General features: G+C 41.2%; 1 protein-coding gene across 1 annotated transcript in view; it reads left to right on the top strand.

Moving 5' to 3' along the window:
* Positions 1-19,274, top strand: part of ACAD9 (acyl-CoA dehydrogenase family member 9) — a 94,336-nt gene that overhangs the window by 27,611 nt on the left and 47,451 nt on the right. Inside the window, exon 2 of the mRNA XM_004368379.2 lies at positions 5,718-5,811. Within this exon, the coding sequence (XP_004368436.1) occupies positions 5,718-5,811 (94 nt within the window). The remainder of the gene's footprint in view (positions 1-5,717; positions 5,812-19,274) is intronic.

Genomic DNA, 19,274 nt, shown 5'->3' on the forward strand with positions numbered 1-19,274 from the left:
ATCCGTTTGGTGTTCGGCTGAGTTCTTTATCTCTTCATTTGATGTTCTAGGGTTTCAGGATTGTTGATTCTCGGTTTGGCTTAGTTTTTCGGATCTTTGTTGTGGAGGGACGGCGTGGTGTTTCTGCCTAGAGCGCCATCTTGCTGGAAGTCTCACCAAGGCCATATTTTCCAACTACTTTTCCTTCTTCTGGTTTCTACCTTACCCATTCCAATCACCAGTAATTATCAATGCATCTTGAACGCATGTTTGTTCAATTTCAGACTGCAGAAGTTGGTAAAAATCTTCAATTTCTTCATCTTTGGCATTAGCTGGTATAAAAACGGCTTGAGGGCAGTGTCTGACCTCTTACTTCACAAGGGGAAAGGCGAATCAAGATCAACAGCCCAAGCCTGATTCCCATGACTCGGAGGTCAGACATGCCTCCTCTCTCTGCCGTCTCTACTAATTCGGACACCCACCGTCCCTCCCACAGCACTCTCTACTGGGTTCGATAATTCATTGCAGTGGCCACACATAACGCACAGACCATACTCACAATTATGGGGCTATTAGGGAAGTAACAGTTACAATTCAGGCTCAAGAACACTCAAGATACAGTTCTTCCATCAGGACGGCCTCTCTCCAGCCGTGCTCACAGGCACGCCTCTCCCTGGCCCCCAGTCTCTACCCAAAGGCACTTAGCTTTCTCCCTCCTTGGGCCAGGAAGCCAGCACGCTGTCTCCTGCTGCTGGATCTCTCCTTCCTTGTGGTCATGGGCTCCTCCCTGCTCTGGAATTGGCTCTCTTTTAAGGCAAAGCTGACCAGTTGTCTTGGTAGACCACAATTACCCTATCTCACAATCACCTGGGTAGGAGTTACAAGATCATGGCTAGGAAGGCCACACACGAAAGTAATTAATCATACCACAGCTGACTTCTAAAAAGAATAATTTTCTCCTGAGTTTTCTACCTCACTGACTTCTCAGGTTCCTTTCTTGGTTCCTTCTTAGCTCCTTGACCTCTAAACTTTGGCCATTATTCCCAAATAGCCCAGTCGGAGTTGGAGCTTCATCTGTAATCATCCCTTTGATACTCTTATTTGATATCATGGCTTTAAATACCTTCAATATCCTGATTACTCAAATTTATTTCTTCCGCTCAGATTTCTCCCCTGTACTCCAGACTCTTTATATCTGTTTTTCCACTCAAATGCTCCATTTGTCTAACAGGTATCCCAAATTTTAAAAAAATCAAAACCACTTGCCTTTGAGTCAATGCCAACTCATGGTGACCCCATGTGTGTCAGAGTACAACTGTGCTCCATAGGGTTTTCATTAGCTGTGATCTTTTAGATCACCAGGACTTTCTTCTGAGGCACCTTTGGATGTATTCGTTTGCTTACTGTGTCCTAGCTTCTTGTTTTGTTTTGTTTTGATATGCCCAAATAGGCTGCTTGTGTGGGCTAGCCCAGTCACTAGCACCATTGAAACTCCAATGTCCTGCCCCCAGGTGGCCAGACCTGCCACTAAGTATGTGAGCTCAGGAGTCTGCCCACTCCTCTTGTATGGATTCAGCTCATGTGTCCAGGTCGTCGGCCACCAAGTGTGTGGTGCAGGCTCTCACCTACAGTTCTAGACAGGCATGGATGATTGGTGTAGGCACAGGCGTCCAGCTGCAGCAGGGGGACACAGGCTGAGCAAGGCAGGGGGCTGATGGCCACCCCCAAATATCCAGGAGGAAAGCATGTCCCTGTTCCCTAGAGTGCATAGATGGATGGGTTTTGCAGCCAGACTATGAGCAGTCAGTGCTGTTGGCTGTAACGACTGGGGGACACCTCTTATTCTTGGGCCCATATCGCAGGTGGCTAGGTGGCATGGGTGGAGCCACCAGTCCTCAGGCCCCTGATATTGGTAGGTGAAGACCCTGCTTAATGGGCAGAGCAGTGTCAAATGTCATGAACCTGCCACTTCACAGCTGAAACAGTTGAAGTTAGACTTCAGGTATATACCCTGTTGTACTGCGGTAATGAGAGCCTATGCCGTTGAAATGGGCCCACACAAGTCTATGCAGGGGGAAAGGCACTCAAAAGTCCGTGGATCCCTTGTGCTTGTGCCTAGGCAAAGGAGCTGTGTCTGCCCTGAGTTCCTGGCTTAGGGAGTCGGCAGATTATTTTTTTCCCATTTGTTAATTTGTTCACTCTCCAAGGCTGAGAGAATGGCTCAGGGCACGTTACGGGTCCTACTTCCAGCCCAGGGGACTCGGCAACTGCTGAAGCCGGTCCGGGACCCAGTGCAGAGCAGGAAGTGGGGAGGTAAATAGGAGAGAGGTTTTTCCCTAAGGGGGGTGTTTTTGATCCACGTGATAGGCACGACGCAAGTACTCATCCTTTGCCAATCAAGGGCTGCCTCTTACCGGCTCTGGATGGCTGAGCAGACTCTCTGCCGCTGGGTCCCTCCCGGTGTGGAAAATGCCTCCCGAGCGCCGCCACTTGCCTGCCTCACCGCTCACCCCGAGCTGATCCAGGCTGAAGGGCTCAGGCTCTCACCAGGTCAGGTCTGGCAACTCCTCTCCGCTTGCAAACCATCTCTCCCTCCCCCCACCATCCAGTCCAATTCCTCAACCTTGCCCCTGATATTCAGGGCTCCTAGATAGTCACATATAATCCATTCACTTGTTTTTTTGGGTCTTTGTTGTAAGAGGAAACACTGGAAGCATCTGACCACTCTGCCGTCTTGGCCCCACCTCCCACCTTTGGGTGTATTCGAGCTGTCAGCTTTTTCATTGGTAGCCAAGCACTTAACCATTTGTGCCACCCAGGAATGCCTATCTCAAACTTAACATACCCAGAATTGAGTTCCAGGTCTCCCAACCGAATAATCCTGCTCCTTCTCCAGTCTTATCATGGATAAACCCAAAACCAAACCTGTTGCCGTCGAGTTGATTTTGACTCATAGCAACCGTATAATAGCAGCTGTATTATTCTACTTGTTCAGGCCAAACACCTAGCATCATCTTTAACTCCTCTTATTCTTAGAGACTACATTTAATCTGATAGCAGATCCTACTTTCTCTGCCTTCAGGTTCTGTTCAGAAGCTGACAACTTCTAAGCACCACCACTGCTACTACTCTGGTTCAGGCCAAGTCACCTCTTACAACGTTATTGGAGATTGAGCAGAAAAGTGACAACAATGCTTAGACTTTCAGAATAGGAGTAGACCTTGAAGATCATATAGACTAGTAGTTGTTACACTGTCCTCAGTTGAACCCTAGCTGTTCATGGAAGTGCCCCTGGGGCTACCACAGGGTCTACTGGGAAGTTGAGTGGGTGAGACTGTTTTATATACAGTTGATTATTGTTATTCGTGGTAGTTATGTTCTTCAAAGTCTCCATGAACACTGAATTAGTGCATACTGAGCTCCTGGGGAAATACAGGGTTAGGTTCCTGTAAGCCTCTGATCACAGCATTTTCATTAACCCATCAGTATATCACCTTGTTTTATATATGTTACCTTGTGTGTTTATTTAAAGACACTTTAATACATATTGTTGATTCGTTAACATTGAACTCGAAGCCAACAGCACTATAACTCATACTTCAACAAAGCTGTCTAACACTTTTATTTTCTCCTGTGTTTAGAAACACTAGACAGCACTTCAGTTTTATGCTTGGGGGCTATTTTAAACAGCAAAATCATCAACAAAAAGCACAAAGATGCGAAAAGTGTGGCACTCAATAGACCATGAAAAGTGTACTTGTTTGCAGTGTAACTGAAACAAGAAGGTAGAGAGTCACCTTGTTCCGCCTCAGCTGGGAACATGTGTATCAGACCACTCAAATTTTTCATTGCTCTGCACATGTCAGTGGATGACCATGAAAGTGATGTGAGTACTGAATTTGAGGTCACACATAAATTTTAGAAGATAGGAGAATTTGCAAAAACAGAATCCGCAAACATTGAAGATTGACTGTATTTGGTTTTTGCCCTAGATTTATTATTAAAAATCTTGAAAATTGCTAAAACAGAACAAAACAAACTTGAAAATTGCTGATAAAAGTTGAACATAACACCTGTGAGGGAGCCCATTCAGCTTTTGAACATTGTAATCGGGGTTATTTCTTACATGTACCCAAGTTCTCTCCCTGTAGCAGTTATCCTTTGGGTGTGGCTGAGGGCTGTTTCTCTTTTGTTATCCAACGTGCTTACTGGTACCAGAATAATCTTCCCATGACACAGCCCATTGCTCAAGGCCCCAGGGTGAACTAATAAGCCTGTGACAGAAAATGTGGTGGGGATGGGTTGAACCTCTGGATGTTAAACTAAGGAGATTAGGCTTTATTCTGAGGGGCTGTAGAGTGATGAGAATCATCAGCATCTTTTCTTTCTAGACCACCTTGAAGGCAAGTCTGGGATGGCCTGGAGGCAGGAATTCCTTTAGGTTAGCTGTCACTTTCGGGTAGGGACTCACCTATAAAGGAGAAAACATATTTGGGAGTGTATTATTAGAATGGAGAGGCTTTGGTAGTTGAGTAGATAGACAGGGGTTGGAGCGGGGGAAGACTGGAGATTCCTCTGAAGATCTTTCTTGAAACACTTGGTGAGTAGTGTCATGAAGAAAGGCAGGGCTCCTGGGAGCTGGCAGCTTATGACCTGGGACATCTCTTCTCAGATAGTCATGTCATGCTGACAGCTGAAGGGGTAGCTGGAGCACAGAAAGCCAGAGGGGCTGTGGACGCAGTGAGATGATTTAAGCAATGTATAGTGATGGTCCAGTGCGGAATCTTGGGTGGTTGGAAACATTGGCTACTCACCAGTTTGAGACAGACTTGAAGCGAAGTCATTTTCCAGACCATGAGATGGCAACAAGATCAGAGCCAGTATCTGATACAAATAATTATAACTACTTTATATTCCAGGTCACATTACGACTTTTGAGCATCACAACTGCCTCCTGAGATAAATAGGATCATTGGTAACAGAAGAGAAACTGACACCAAGAAAGATCATGTGACTTGCCCAAGTCACACATCTAAGAAGTGGCAGAGCCAGGGCTGAGTTCAGGTTGCTCTGGCTCCACAGCAGGGCCTCATCCAGTGACCATGCTACCTTGCACATTTGGCACAAGTAGAAGACATCAGGGAGCAGGCAGAAAGAGAGGCTGGAGTTTGCAGCTTGGTGGGAGGCCTGCTCCGTGTCAGACCTTCTAACCACAAAGCTCTTGTCAGTGGCAGCATCTTTGAACTCACAAAATAATTGATGTAGAGCATTACCGTTTAGTAAAGTGCTTTCACATCCATTATCTTCCATGATCCCCACAACAACCTTGAGTAAATATTACCTGCATATTATGGGTGAGACAGTGGAAACTTGGAGTGGTGGAGGAATTTGGCCCAGGCCACACAGCAGCAAATGAAGGACTAGAGCGGAGGACTTCTAAATGTTGACCTAGGGTTCTTCGTTTCATGGGATAAGCCTCATAATGTGTTACTGAAAAAGAAGCCTGATCAAAACCAGGACTAAACCTGCAGGAAAGGAAGTTGTGCCTGTGTGCTGCAGTCTAACACACAGTTCTTATGTGTGAAGCAGTCTGAGGTTTACTTTCTACTTCCTTCAGCGCGTAATATCCTGCCAGCCAGATGTAGAATCTAGCAAACCTTTCTCCTTCCCTTTGGACTGATATTACCATGATGGGAGACTAAAAAATTAAATTTTCAGTAAATGTTTATCGTTTTTAGAAAGAAGTTTTCCCATTTCCAGAAGTTGATCAAGAGGAACTTAATGAAATTAATCAGTTTATGGGGCCAGTAGAAAAATTCTTCACTGAAGACGGTATGTATGATTTTCTATATCATTACAGAGTTCTATTTTAAGAGAGATTGCTTTGGTATTTATATTCTAAGTACTGTACATAGGGGAAACTCTTGAGTGTTATTAATCACAGAGAAATAGTATCTACTGATAGTATTTTACTTTAAGGATCATTTCAATTGCTATTTAATTATAAAACATCTAGTTCATTGCTTCTCAATGCATCTGTGGGGAAGGACCAGTTTTAAAAGTTTTCAATCTGTTGCAGTTCGACACTTTTGTAAAATACAATAGAAATCAGTTACTAGGAAAATGAGATAAAAAAGACATACAAAATACAAGCCCACTGATTATGTGTTTGGTTGTTGTGTTAATGTAAAATTGCTGTAAATGTTTTTAACGGTTTAGTCTCAATTTCTGTATTTCGCTTGTTATGAACCAGAAAGAGTTTGTGGACCAGCACCAGCCTACAAACAACGATTGAGTAGCACTTATCTAGACTAAAATCCCTTCCCCATGCAGGGTCCCTCCATAGAGCGGTCAGCCAGTCCTCAAACAGGGGACACTGCTTCTTCCTGAGGGAGCTGACTGAGGTTGCAGTGACATTTGATTGACAGCAGTGGTCCTCAAACTGTTTGGTCTCAGGATACTTTTACACTTATAATTGAGGGTCCCAAAGAATGTTTGTTTATGTTGGTTTTGTTTACCAGTATTTATCCTATTAGAAATTAAAACTGGGAAATTAAAAAAATACTGTACTCCTTTATTACTTTATTTAAAATAATGATAAAATATGATAACTATGATGTTAACATAAACAGTATTTTCAACGAAAAATAATATTTTTCAAAATAAATTTAGAGAAAGTAGCATCGTTTTGCGTTTTTACAACTCTTTTCGATGTTTGGCTTATTAAAAGAAAACTGGAGTCTCATATCTGCTTCTGCATGTAATATGTTGTGATATCACACATCATGTAGCCTTTGGGAATCTCCACTGTACACTCATGAGAGAATTGGAATTAAAAAGGCAAATGACATCCTTCTATGATTATTAAAATAGTTTTGACTTTGGTGGGCCCTCTGGAAGGGTCTCAGGTTCCCCAGGACACACTTGGAGAACTAGTGCTCTACATCATTAACTGTCATTATGTTGCTAGTTTTAAAAGTTGCTTAGTTGTGTATAAACTTCTTTTGTTATTTAGAAATTTTTGTTTTTGTTCTAGTGGTTGCCTTCATACTTGAATCTTTTTTTAAGTTTTTTAGTTCCTTGTTCTTTTATGTAAACTTTTGCTATCAGGTTTGCAAGAGTACCCCCACCCCCAGCTTTTACTGTGGTACAGTTGATTTAAAATAAATTGCAAATATTTAAAGTGTACAATTTGCTAAATTCTGACATATGTTTACCTCAGAGGAGAAACCATCAGTACAATCAAGGTAATAAGCATATCCATCACCCCTAACATTTCCTTGTGCGCCTTTCATTCCTTCCCCCTTCCCAGGCAACCACTAATCTGCTTTCTATGCTATAGATTAGTTTGCATTTCCTGGAATGCAAACATTATGTATGTTTTTGTCTGGCTTCTTTCACTCAGCATAAATGTATTTCATCCATGTTACATGTACTAGTAGTTCTTTCATTTTTAATGCTGAGTAGCATTTCTTTGATATACCACAATTTTTTAAAAAAATATATTCACCTGTGACATTTGGTATGTAACCAGATTTTAACTATTACAAAAAAAGCTACTGTGAACGTTCATTTTTTTTTTATTCTTTTTATGAAAGTGAGATCATACAATATTTGTTTTTTTGTGATTGGCTTATTTCATTCAGCATAATGTCCTCCAGATTCATCCATGTTATAAAATGTTTCGAGAGTTCATCATTATTCATTATAGCTGTGTAGTATTCCATTGTCTGTATGTACCACAATTTGTCTATCCGTTCATCTGTTGATGGGCACTTAGGTTGTTTCCATTTTTTTGCTATTGTGAATAACACTGCAGTGAACATACGCGTGCACATATGTCTATTCATGTCACTGCTATTAGATCTCTAGGGCGTATACCTAGGAGTGGGATTGCTGGATCATGAGGTATTTCTATTTCTGGCTTTTTTTTTTTTTAATTTTATTGTGTTTTAGGTGAAAATTTACAGCAGAAATTAGTTTCTCATTCCTGTGAACATTCTTGTACGGGTCTTTGTGTATACAAATGTTTGCCTTTCTCTTGGGTGAATGCCTAGAAATAAATGCTTGAGCCTTATTGTAGGTGCATGTTCAACTCTTTGAGAAACTGCTTAACTGTTTTCCAAAGGGGTTACCACTTCATATACCCACCAGCAGTATATAAAAGTTCTAGTTGCTCCACATTTTCACAGACATTTGGTATGGTCAGTCTTTTTAACTTTAGCCCTTCTAGTGGGTGTGTCTCGGAAGAAAGCCCTGGCTATCTACTTCTGAGAAATCAGCCATTGAAAACCCAATGGAGTACAGTACTACTCTGACACACATAGGGTTGCCACGAGTCAGAATCGACTGGATGGCAACTGGTTAATGGAAATAATAGCAGTGTCTTAGTTTCTTAGTGTTGCTATAACAGAAATATCGTAAGTGGGTGGCTTTAACAAATAAATTTATTTTCTTACAGTTTAGGAGGCTAGAAGTCTGAATTTAGGGCACCCACTCTAGGCTTTCTCTCTCTCGGCTCTGGGGGAATTCCGGTCGTTGTCTCTTTTCAACTTCTGTTCCTGGGTTCCTTGGCCATCTTCATGGGGTGTGGCATCAGTCTTTCCCGGATTAGTGCTCCCTGCTTCTGTGCCTAATCTCTTTTTATATCTCAAAAGTGATTGGTTTAAGACACACCCTACACTTACATGACTTCGTTAACATAACAAAGAAAACCCTATTCTCAGATGGGATTACATACACAAGCAAGTATAGGGTTTAGAATTTACAATATGCATTTTTTGTGGAAACACTTCAATCCATACCAAGTGGTATCTTATTGTGGTTTTAATTTGCATTTCCATAATGACTAATTAGTTCAGCTGCTAACCGAAAGGTCGGCAGTTCGAGTCCACCAGGCGCTCCTTTGGAAACCCTATGGGGCAGTTCTACTCTGTCCTATATGGTCACTATGAGTCGGAATCAACTTGGCAGCAATGGGTTGCGGGTTAATGACTCATGATGTTGAGCCTCTTTTCCAGTCCACCAGGCGCTCCTTTGGAAACCCTATGGGGCAGTTCTACTCTGTCCTATATGGTCACTATGAGTCGGAATCAACTTGGCAGCAATGGGTTGCGGGTTAATGACTCATGATGTTCAGCCTCTTTTCCTGTGCTTATTTGCCATTCCTTTTGCTTTTTCGGAAGAGTGTCTTTCAAATATTTTACCCATTTTTTAAGCATTTGGGTTATCTTTATTATTGAGTTGTGACAAGTATTTATATATTCTAGATGCAAGTCTTTTGTCCAAAATGTTTTGCAAATATTTTCTCCTAGTCCATGGCTTGCCTTTTAATTTTCTTAACAGTATCTTTTATTAAAGAGCAAAAATCTTGTATTTTGAGTAAGTGCAGTTTTTTCTTTCTTTTTTTTCCCTTTTATAAGTGCTTTTTGTATCGTATTTGAAATCTTTGCCAAACTTAAGGTCACAACAATTTTCTCCTGTTGTCTTTTAGGCCTATGATCCATTCTACATTTTTGTTTTTAATTTTTTTTATTTTGTTGTAGTTGTTGAGAATATACACAGCAAAACATACACCAATTCAATAGTGTCTGCATGTACAGTTCCATGACATTGATTACATTCTTCAAGTTGTACATCCATTCTCACCCTCCTTTTGTGAACTGTTTCTTCCTCGTTGACATAAACTCATTGCCCCCTAAATTTCCTATCTAATCTTTCGGGTTACTGTTGTCACTTTGATCCCATATAGATAGATCTTGAAAGAGCATAGTGCTCAGGGCAGACATTCTTTACAGTTAAGCTAAACTATTGTTTGGTTTTAAGAAAACTTCAGGGGATATTTTTGGTTTTAAAATTTAAAGATAATCTCAGAGCAATAGTTTCAGAAGTTCCAGCTTCCATGGCTCCAGAAAGTCTGGTTTCCATGTGAATTTGAAATACTGTTCTGCATTTTCCCCTTTTGATCAGGATTCTTCTATAAAATCTTCGATCAGAAATGTTCAGCAATGGTAGCTGGGCACCATCCAGTTTTTCTGGTCTAATGGTAAAGGCGGCAGTTATTCATGGAGGCAGTTAACCACACATTCCGTATCCTCCTTCTGTTCTTGACTCTCCTTCTTCCTCTGTTGCTCCAGGTGAATAGAAACCAATTATTGTGCCTTGAATGGCTGCTTGCAAGCGTTTAAGACCCCAGGCGCTATGCAAAGAGCTAGGGGTAAAACAGAAGCACTGAACGCATTATTAGCCAGTTAACTGGGATGTCCCATGAAACCATGACCCTAAACCTTGGAACCAAGGAACCAAATCAGCGGCTACTCTTTTTTTTTTTTTGTCATTGTTGTAAGTACATTTATCACACAACTTTTGCCAGTTCAGCTTTTTACAGTTGTACAGCTTATTGACAGCAGTTGCAGTAATTGGCTGTGTAACCTACCCTTAATCAATGCTATTTTTCTGTCACCATTAGCCACCCCCCCGTCCCTTCCCTCCCCTCCCTGGTAGCTACTAATAAACTTTGGTCTCTATACATTTGCCTTTTCTTGTCTTTTATGCAATAGTTGTCCTTTTGTGATTGACTTATTTCACTCAGCATAATGTCTTCAAGCTCCATCCATATGTAGCGTGATTCAAGACTTCATTTCTCCCACTGGCTAGGTAATATTCCATTGTATGTATGTACCACATTTTGTTTATCCATATATCTGTTGATGGGCATTTAGATTGTTTCCACCTTTTGGCTGTTGTGAATAGTGCAGCAATGAACGTTGGTGTACAAGTCTTCTGTTTGAGTCTCTGCTTTCAAGTCTTTTGCATATATACCTAGGAGTGGAATTGCTGGGTTATATGGTAGTTCTACCAAATTAAATTTTGTATATGGTGTGAGGTAAAGTTTGAGGATATTTTTTTGCATATGGCTGTTCAGTTGTTCAAGCAACATTTGTTGAAGAGATTATCCTTTTCCCATTAAATTAACTTGGCACCTTTGTAAAACATCAATTGACCATTTATGTGGGGGGCGTGTTTATTTCTGAACTCTCTATTCTGTTTTATTGATCCATTTGTCTCCCTTTATGCAAATACTACATTGTCTTGTTTACTGAGCTTTGTAGTAAGGCTTAAAATCAGATAGTGTTAGTCCTCCAACTTTGTTCTTTTCCAAAGTTGTTTTGACTCTTCTATCTTCTAGGTCCTTTGCATTTCCCTGTAAATTTTAGAATTAGCATTTCAGTTTCTACAAAAAGAAAAAAAAAAAAAGATCCTACTGGGATTATGATTAGGATTACAATTAATTTATAGATCAGTTTGGGAGAGAATTGAGATTATAACAGTGTTGACTCTTCTGATCCATGATCATGTTATATCTCTCCATTTACTTAGGTCCTGTTTAATTTCTCTCAGCAGTGTTTGTATGTAGTTTTCAGTGTACAGACCCTGAACAGTTTTTGTCAAAAGTTTTTTGATGGTTTGTATTTAAAATCTTTTGATGTTATAAATGGTATTTTATTTTTCAAATTTAAATTTCTGATTGTTGCTGGTATATAGAAGTACAGTTGATTTTTAAATGTTTTTTTTGCAGTGATGTGAGACTACTTTTTTTCTGAATATACTTTTTTCTACTTCTGAGTTTTTCTTTACAATCTGCATTTTATTTCATTAATAAAAGAAATTCACACTTATTAAAGAAGATTTAGAAAATATAGACAAAAGGAAAGAAAAAAGGCACCCATTGTATCATAGTTTTTTTTGTTGAAAATCAGTTTTAGTTGAACTTCCAGACAGTGTGGGTTTATCCCTGTGTGTTTCTTGGCCCAAACACAGGGTTGTTCCTGTTAGAAGAGATAATGTTTAATAATGACGTGAAGTTGATTCTGACTCATAGTCACCCTATAGGACAGAGTAGAACTGCCCCATAGGGTTTCCAAGGCTGTAATCTTTACGGAAGCAGGCTGCCATATCTTTCTCCTGTGGAGCGACTGGCGGCTCGAAACTACTGACCTTTCAGTTAGCAGCCGAGCTCTTCAATCCTTGTAAAATATCTCAGCCAGGAGATTGCTACAATTTAGTTGACCTCCTTCAGATTTCACCAGTTTTACATGTAATGATTCATATGTGTGTGAATGTGTGCTGTGTACTTATGTAGGTTTATCATACGTGTATATTTATGTGACCACCACCACAGTCAAGACACAGAACAGTTGCATCACAAGGATCCCTTATGCAACCCTTTTATGGCCACAGCTACCTCTCACCTTCTGTCTCAACCCCTAAACCCTAGCAAATACTAATCTGTTCTCCATCTCTATAACTTTGTCATTTCAAGAATGTTATACTGATGGAATCATACAGTATATAACCTTTTGGGATTTGCTTTTTTCACTTAGCATAATTCACCATACAGTTTGGTGCGTGTATCAATAGTTTGTTCCTTTTTATTTCTTTTTTTTCCCATTGTGCTTTAGATGAAGGTTTACAGAGCAAATTAATTTATCATTAAACAATTAATACACATATTGTTTTGTGACATTGGTTGCCAACCCCATGACATGTTAACCCTCTCCCCTTCTCGAACTTGGGCTCCCCGTTACCAGCTCTCCTGTCCCCTTTTGCCTTCTCATCCTTACCCCTAGGTTGGTGTGCCTATTTAACCTAGTTTTGTTTTATCGGCCTGTCTCATCTTTGGCTAAAGGGTGAACCTCAGGAGTGACTTCAGTACTAAGTTAAAACGGTGTCCAGGGGCCATACTCTTGGAGTTTCTCTAGTCTCTGTTAGACCAGTTAAGTCTGGTCTTTTTGTGTGAGTTAGAGTTTCGTTCTGTGTTTTTCTCCAGCTCTGTCTGGGACCTCGGTTGTGATCCCTGTCGGAACAGTCGGTGGTGGTAGCCAGGCACCATCTAGTTGTGCTGGACTCAAGTCTGGTGGAGGCTGTGGTAGTTGTGGTCCATTAGTCTTTGGGACTAATTTCTCCTCTGTGTCTTTGGTTTTCTTCACTCTCCCTTGCTCCAGATGGCGTGGGACCAGTGGAGTATCTTAGATGGCCTCTCACAAGCTTTTAAGACCCCAGATGCTACTCTCCAAAGTAGGATGTAGAACATTTTCTTTATAAACTGTGTTATGCCAGTTGAGCTAGATGTCCCCTGAGATGTTCCTTTTTATTTCTGAATAATATTCCATGGTATGGATGTACCACGTTTTGTGTAACCATTCACCTAGTGAAGGATATTTGCATTGTTTCCGGTTTGAGGCCTCTTACAAATAAAACTGCTATGTACATTTGTGTACAAGTGTTTGTGTGAATTTAAGTCTGCGTTTCTCTGGGATAAATGCGCAGGAGTTCAATTGCTGGAGTCCCTGGGTGGTGCAAATGGTTAAGTGCTCTACTACTAGCTGAAAGTTCAGCTGTTTGAACCCACCCAGAGGTACCTTGGATGACAGGCCTAGTGAATGGCTTCTGAAAGCTCACATCCTTGAAAACCCTGTAAAGCAGTTCTACTCTGCACACGTGGAGTCGCTGTGAATCAGAATCGACTTGATGGCAACCAACAGCAACAATGGTAGTTGCATGTTTAGTTTTTTAAGAAACTGCCAGCCACTGTAAGAAGCGGCTGTGCCATTTTACGTTTCCGCCAGCATTGTCTGTGGGATCCAGGCTCTCCACCTTTCCGCTAGCATTTGGTGGTGTCGTTTTTTATTTTAGCCATTCTGATAGATGTGGAATGATATTGTGGTTTTAATTTGCATTTCCTCAATGGCTACTAAATGAATACTTTCTTCTATAAAGATCAGCACAAAGCTGGTTCCTATGAGGCGGAAGTTAAAGATGTCCCAAATGTCCAACTTCTCTAAGCTGCTGTACCACTCTATCATCTTCTAACATCAACTACTCCCTCTCCCCTCAGCACTTCCCCTCCCGTCTTTGGGTTCCCTAATTCACTGCAATGTCTAACAGAACTCACAAACTGTATAAAGGAAATGGCTCATGCGGTTGTGGGGGCTGGTAAGTCCGAAATTTGTGGGTCAGGCGTAGGCTTCTCCCTGGTCCTCAGTCTCTGCCCACAGGCACTCAGCTTTCTTGCTCCATGGGCTGAGAAGCGCACTGCACCATCTCCTTCTGGTCTCTCCTGCCTTGGTGGTGATGGGCTCTTCTTTCTGTTCTGGAATTGGCTCTCTTTTAAGACAAAACTGACCAGTCCCTTTGGTGAGCCACAATTATCTTATTTGCACAGCCCCACCTAATTGCCTGGGTGGGAGTTACAAGACCAGGGTGAGAAAGGCCATACTAAGTAATTCATCACACCACAGGCCACCCCCTGGCTTTTCTAGCCATGGTTCTTTCATATTTGGAGGATAACTTCCCCCTCACAATCATTTTACCTGTCCAAAACAGCCATTAGCAATTAGTTCTTCAATAGGGCAAAGAGTCCAAAAGGTGAGTTTACTCAGGTACCAGCCATTCAGGTCTGCTGCAGGTTTCTAGCTGATCTGGTCAGGTTCTCCAAAAATCATCCCGTCTTCACCCTTTCTGGCCTCTGACAAAATTCAGCTGAGAGAAGATTATTCCCTTGCTCTGAATCTCTCTCAAGGTATCAACATAATGTTAGGTTTCCCCTGCTGCATAACCCATTTATTCATTCCTTTACCTTCAGCTGTTATTTCTCCTTCCTTCCATTTGTCATTTATTTTTATCCAAACCTTTCTTTCTTGGGAAGGAACATCAGTTTCAGCTGCTGTGCTGTTCCAGATTGCTGGTAGCAAGACAAGTCTGGCAAGTGCTTCCCCCTCAGTCCACTCCCATTCATGTTGGGTAGGGTTACATAGGTATAACACTACTGTGCTATCTTGCCCACTAGGCAGTATGGTAGTATTCATTGTCAATCTTAATTTTGCCAGATGGGGGGAAGGTACAGTCCATCCCATCAGGCCCTTGGAAATTCTTACATACACGTTCAGGGGTATAGTTACAGTCTCTTGCTTAAGGATCACCCCGGCTTCCAGCACCCACAGCTGCATCCCTAGTCCTGGAACCGCAGCATCTGGCAGGAAAAAAGCAATTTTAGGTGATGTGGGGAAGAACTGTACATTGGCACCAGCATCCTCCCCCACCCCCTCTTCCCCATATTTCCCAGAGAGACGTGGGAATCTGTCCAGTGGTGATTCTCCCTTTGTCACCCTCATGTTGAGTGTGAACACACACTCATGAAGACGTGTGAGCCAGCCCTTCATGCCTTTATCCACCCCACCCCCCGTTTTAGATAACAAATGTTTCAATTGCCCATTCCAATTCTCTATCACACTATTACTCTAAGGGTGTCCATTTAATATGATGTTTCTTGGCCCATTGCTACACCCTGTGGCCTTGTAAAGTGTGTTCCTTGGTCTGATGAAATATAACTTGGTGGCCCAAATTGGTACAGTATCTTTTGTTCCAATCCCTTATGGTATTTTTGGCATTTGCATTTGTCATGGGATGTGCAAAGCCTAGTCCAGAGTAGGTACCTTTGCCTATGAGGACCCATTTGTAGCTACCTGGTGCCACCAGCGTCATTAGTCCGATATAATCAACTTGCATGTGCAGGGCTTTCCCCCTGGGGAGTCTGCTGTATAGCCATCTACAACTTCTATCTTTCTTGCTGGCAGACAGAGCAGTCCTTATTGGCATTTTGTGCCTCAGAGGATGCAATGTGTGAATGTGGAATGTGTCTAGATTCAGCCCATCTCTGCATTGCTGCAAGCACCCCACACGTCCGCTCATTTCATGGACCCAATTGGCCACCTCAAGTGAGTGTACCAACAGGTTCACTTGCTGATCCAAATCGCCTTCTGATCCAGGAAGGAAGTTTTTCTGATGGGCATCAACATGTCCTATTCTGATGTTCCCTTTAAGGTCCCAGAGAGCTTTCCATAGGTCCGTGTCCCACACGGGTGTCCCCTTAATAGTCCAATTTTTCATCATCCATTTGCCTGACCATGTAGCCAGGCTATTGGCCACTGCCCGTGAATTGGTAAAAATCCAAACATATGGGCTCTCACCATTACGCAATTCTTCCATCACGGCTAGGAAAACGGCATATAGTTCAGCCCATTGAGCTGACCTCTTCTTACCGTCTTCAGTCAGAATTTTTCCATCTGCTGGTCTTAATGCAGCAGCTTTCCACATCACATGTTGTCCACGTACCCTGGAACTACCATCTGTGAACCAAGCAGCCTTCTGCTTGTCAGCAGAAAATTGTTCATAGGGCACTGTCCATGTAGCAATGGGCTCTGGCAGCTTCTTCGGTGGTTCTACGGTAGGACCTATGGGAAAAGAAGCTGCCTGCTTGTGGATACAGTGGGTGCCTCCCTGCATTCCTCCAGTAGCTTGTTCTTGTAAGAACCACTTCCATTTTATTATGAAACTATTTTGGGCACTGCCTTCCTTATTAGAGTGTTTCTCTGACACCACCCAAGACATTATAGGTATTTCAGGTCTCATGATGATTTTATGTCCTTCTGTCATGGAGGCAGTCTCAGTCAACACCCAATAGCAGGCAAGTAATTGCCTTTCAAATGGCATGTATCATGCTGCAGCATCTGGAAACTTTCTAGTCCAGAATCCCAGTGGTCACCATAGAGCACATTCTCAGGTTTTTGCCATAAGCTCCGGTCTACATAAGCACATGTGACAGACACCTCCAAAATCATGTCTGAATGTGAATCATAAGGGCCTAATGTCAGGGAAAGTGAAACCACTTTCTGGAATTCAGACATAGCCTGCTGTTGCTCTGGCCCCCATTTGAGTGCAGTTTTCTTATGAGTAGTTTTATGGATGTGGGCCAGCAATATTCCCAGATGTAAAATATGCGTTTTCCAGAATCCAAATAAACCAAACGTTGGGCCTCCTGCTTAGTCTTGGGGGTAGGTAGCAACAACAACTTAGTTGCTTGTGTAATGTCATGGATGGCTCTTGCCCAAGTTATTCCCAAGAATTTTACTGTTTGGGCAGGGCCCTGGATTTTTGCTGAATTTATTTACCAGCCTTTGTTGGTCATGTGGGCCACCACTGTATTCAAATCAGCCCTAGCTTGTTCTTCCGGTGTTTGATGTTAACATAATATTGTCAATGTAATGAGTCATTACACTTAAGATCTACAGCAAGTCCAAGTCTCTTCTAACCAAACTATGACAGTAAGCTGATGAATTCCGGTAACTCTGTAGCAAAGTAGTGAAAGTAAGTTGAGATCCTTCCCATATGAAAGCAAACTGCAACTAGCTCTTTTCTAAGATTGGTATGGAAAAAAAAGCATTTGCAAGATCAGTGACTGAGTACCAGTCTCCTTTAGCCTGCTGTATTTTCTGCACCATTGATACCATGTCTGGAACAGCTGAAGCCACAGGTGGCACTACTTTATTTAGGCCTCAATAGTCTACTGTCAGCCTCCATGAACCATTCTTATTACTTCCCTTCCAGTTGTTTTGTTTCCATTAGTCTAGATTCCCTGCCTCCTTACAGTCTCATACTTTTTTTAAAGTCATTGTTGACTGTTTGGTCTCATATAGGCCAGTAAATCTGGGCTTTTTTTTTTTTTTTTTTTTTTTTAGAGCTACTAGCAGGATTTTACTTGACTGTATCCAATAATCTGTTCAGAACCAGATGGTTTCAGAGAGATTATATATGAAACTGATAAAGATTTGAATCCAGTGGTTTCTGGGAAATTCCGGGCAGATGCCATCAGGATATGCTTAAAAAGTCAAAGAGCAGTAATGAATTCCCTTCAATGTCCCTTAAAATACATATGGAGTCTCCAAGTTCATACTGTGATTTGCTGTGTGAGGCTGGCTGATAGCTGTAAGTCAAAACAGGGGAATGGAATTAGTCAAGATTTTAAATCACTTGCATGCATATTCTCTCACTAAGTCAGCAAAAGAGAAAATCTGAAAGTTTATCTTACTTTTCAAGGAAGCATAGATGGGCATGTGGTGAACATTAGTTATCTCTAAAAAAAAAAAGTTTTTTCATGGCTGAATATTGTCTCTCTTTCTGAAATTATTAGCTCAGGACTGAACTTACTTGGTACATTCATATTTTTAAACAGTGGTGTAATAATCATATTCATGAGGGAGGGAGGTTGATCAAAATGAGAGTCTAAAGAGGGAGACCAGTTGGGTGGCTTACCTGAATTAAGGCAATGGCAATAGGACAAGAAAACAAGAAGTGTCTTCAAGAGATGTTGAAAAGGGAGAATGAATGGAAACAGAGGCTGAGGAAAAGGGAGAACTCAATAGTTACAGTATTAAGTGTGGAAGAAAATGTTAGGAAGAAAATAGCATTTAAATTTTTAGATCACTTACTTATGCTTCTTATAAATGGATTTAAGGATGCCTTACAGGAGTGGAAACATTACAACAGGTTAGAAAATAAAATAAATAAGGGTTGAAGGTGAAAAGAAATAAGTTGAAGTCAAGATTAAGATTAGCACTCAAAATGCATGCTATATAATTTATACAATTACTTGGTGTAAAATAGATTCAGTTTGGAGTTTCCTAATGGCCACAGCAAAGAGAGAAGTAGTCTCAGTACAAGATCCACAGCGCACAAAGGGTAAAAACAAGACAATTGTGCAAAGAACCTGGCTTTCTGCAGCACTGAGAATGGACAGAAATTTCTCCTGTAGAAAAGGGTTAGTGTTTATTTAGTATATACCAAGCTGGACGAGTCATTAAGAGAAGCAGAAAGATGAAAATGTGCATCCAGATTTCAGGAGAGAGGTTAGGCTTGGCATTCCAGATTTGGGAGTGATTGTCATTAGGTGCATATTTTCTTCCACATTTTTCATTTTTGCATTTTTGTGATGACTAATGATGTTGAACCTCTTCTCTTGTGTGTCTTGGCGGTTTGAATGCCGTCTTCTTTTGTGAAGTTCTGTCCAAATCTTTTGCCCATTTTTAAAAAGATAGATTATCTGTTTATTATTGAGTTGTAAGAGTTCTTTATGTATTCTAAATACAGACTTTGTCAGATACATGTTTTGCAAATATTTTCTTCCAGCCTGTGGCTTGCCTTTTCATTTTCTTAATGGTGTCTTTCAAAGAATAGAAGTTTTTAATTTCAATAAAGTCCAATTTATCATTTCTCTCTTTCATAATTAATGTTTTTTGTATCCTATTTAAGAAATCTTTGCCAAGTCACAGAATTTTTTTTTTTTTCCCTTATGTGGAGCTTAAACTTTTTTTTTTTTTTTTTAATTGTACTTCAGGTGAAGGCTTACAGAACAAATAGTTTCTCATGAAACAGTAGTACGCATATTGTTTTATGACATT

The sequence above is a fragment of the Trichechus manatus genome, unplaced genomic scaffold (genome assembly GCF_000243295.1).
Source record: "Trichechus manatus latirostris isolate Lorelei unplaced genomic scaffold, TriManLat1.0 scaffold00001, whole genome shotgun sequence".
NCBI lineage: Eukaryota > Metazoa > Chordata > Mammalia > Sirenia > Trichechidae > Trichechus > Trichechus manatus.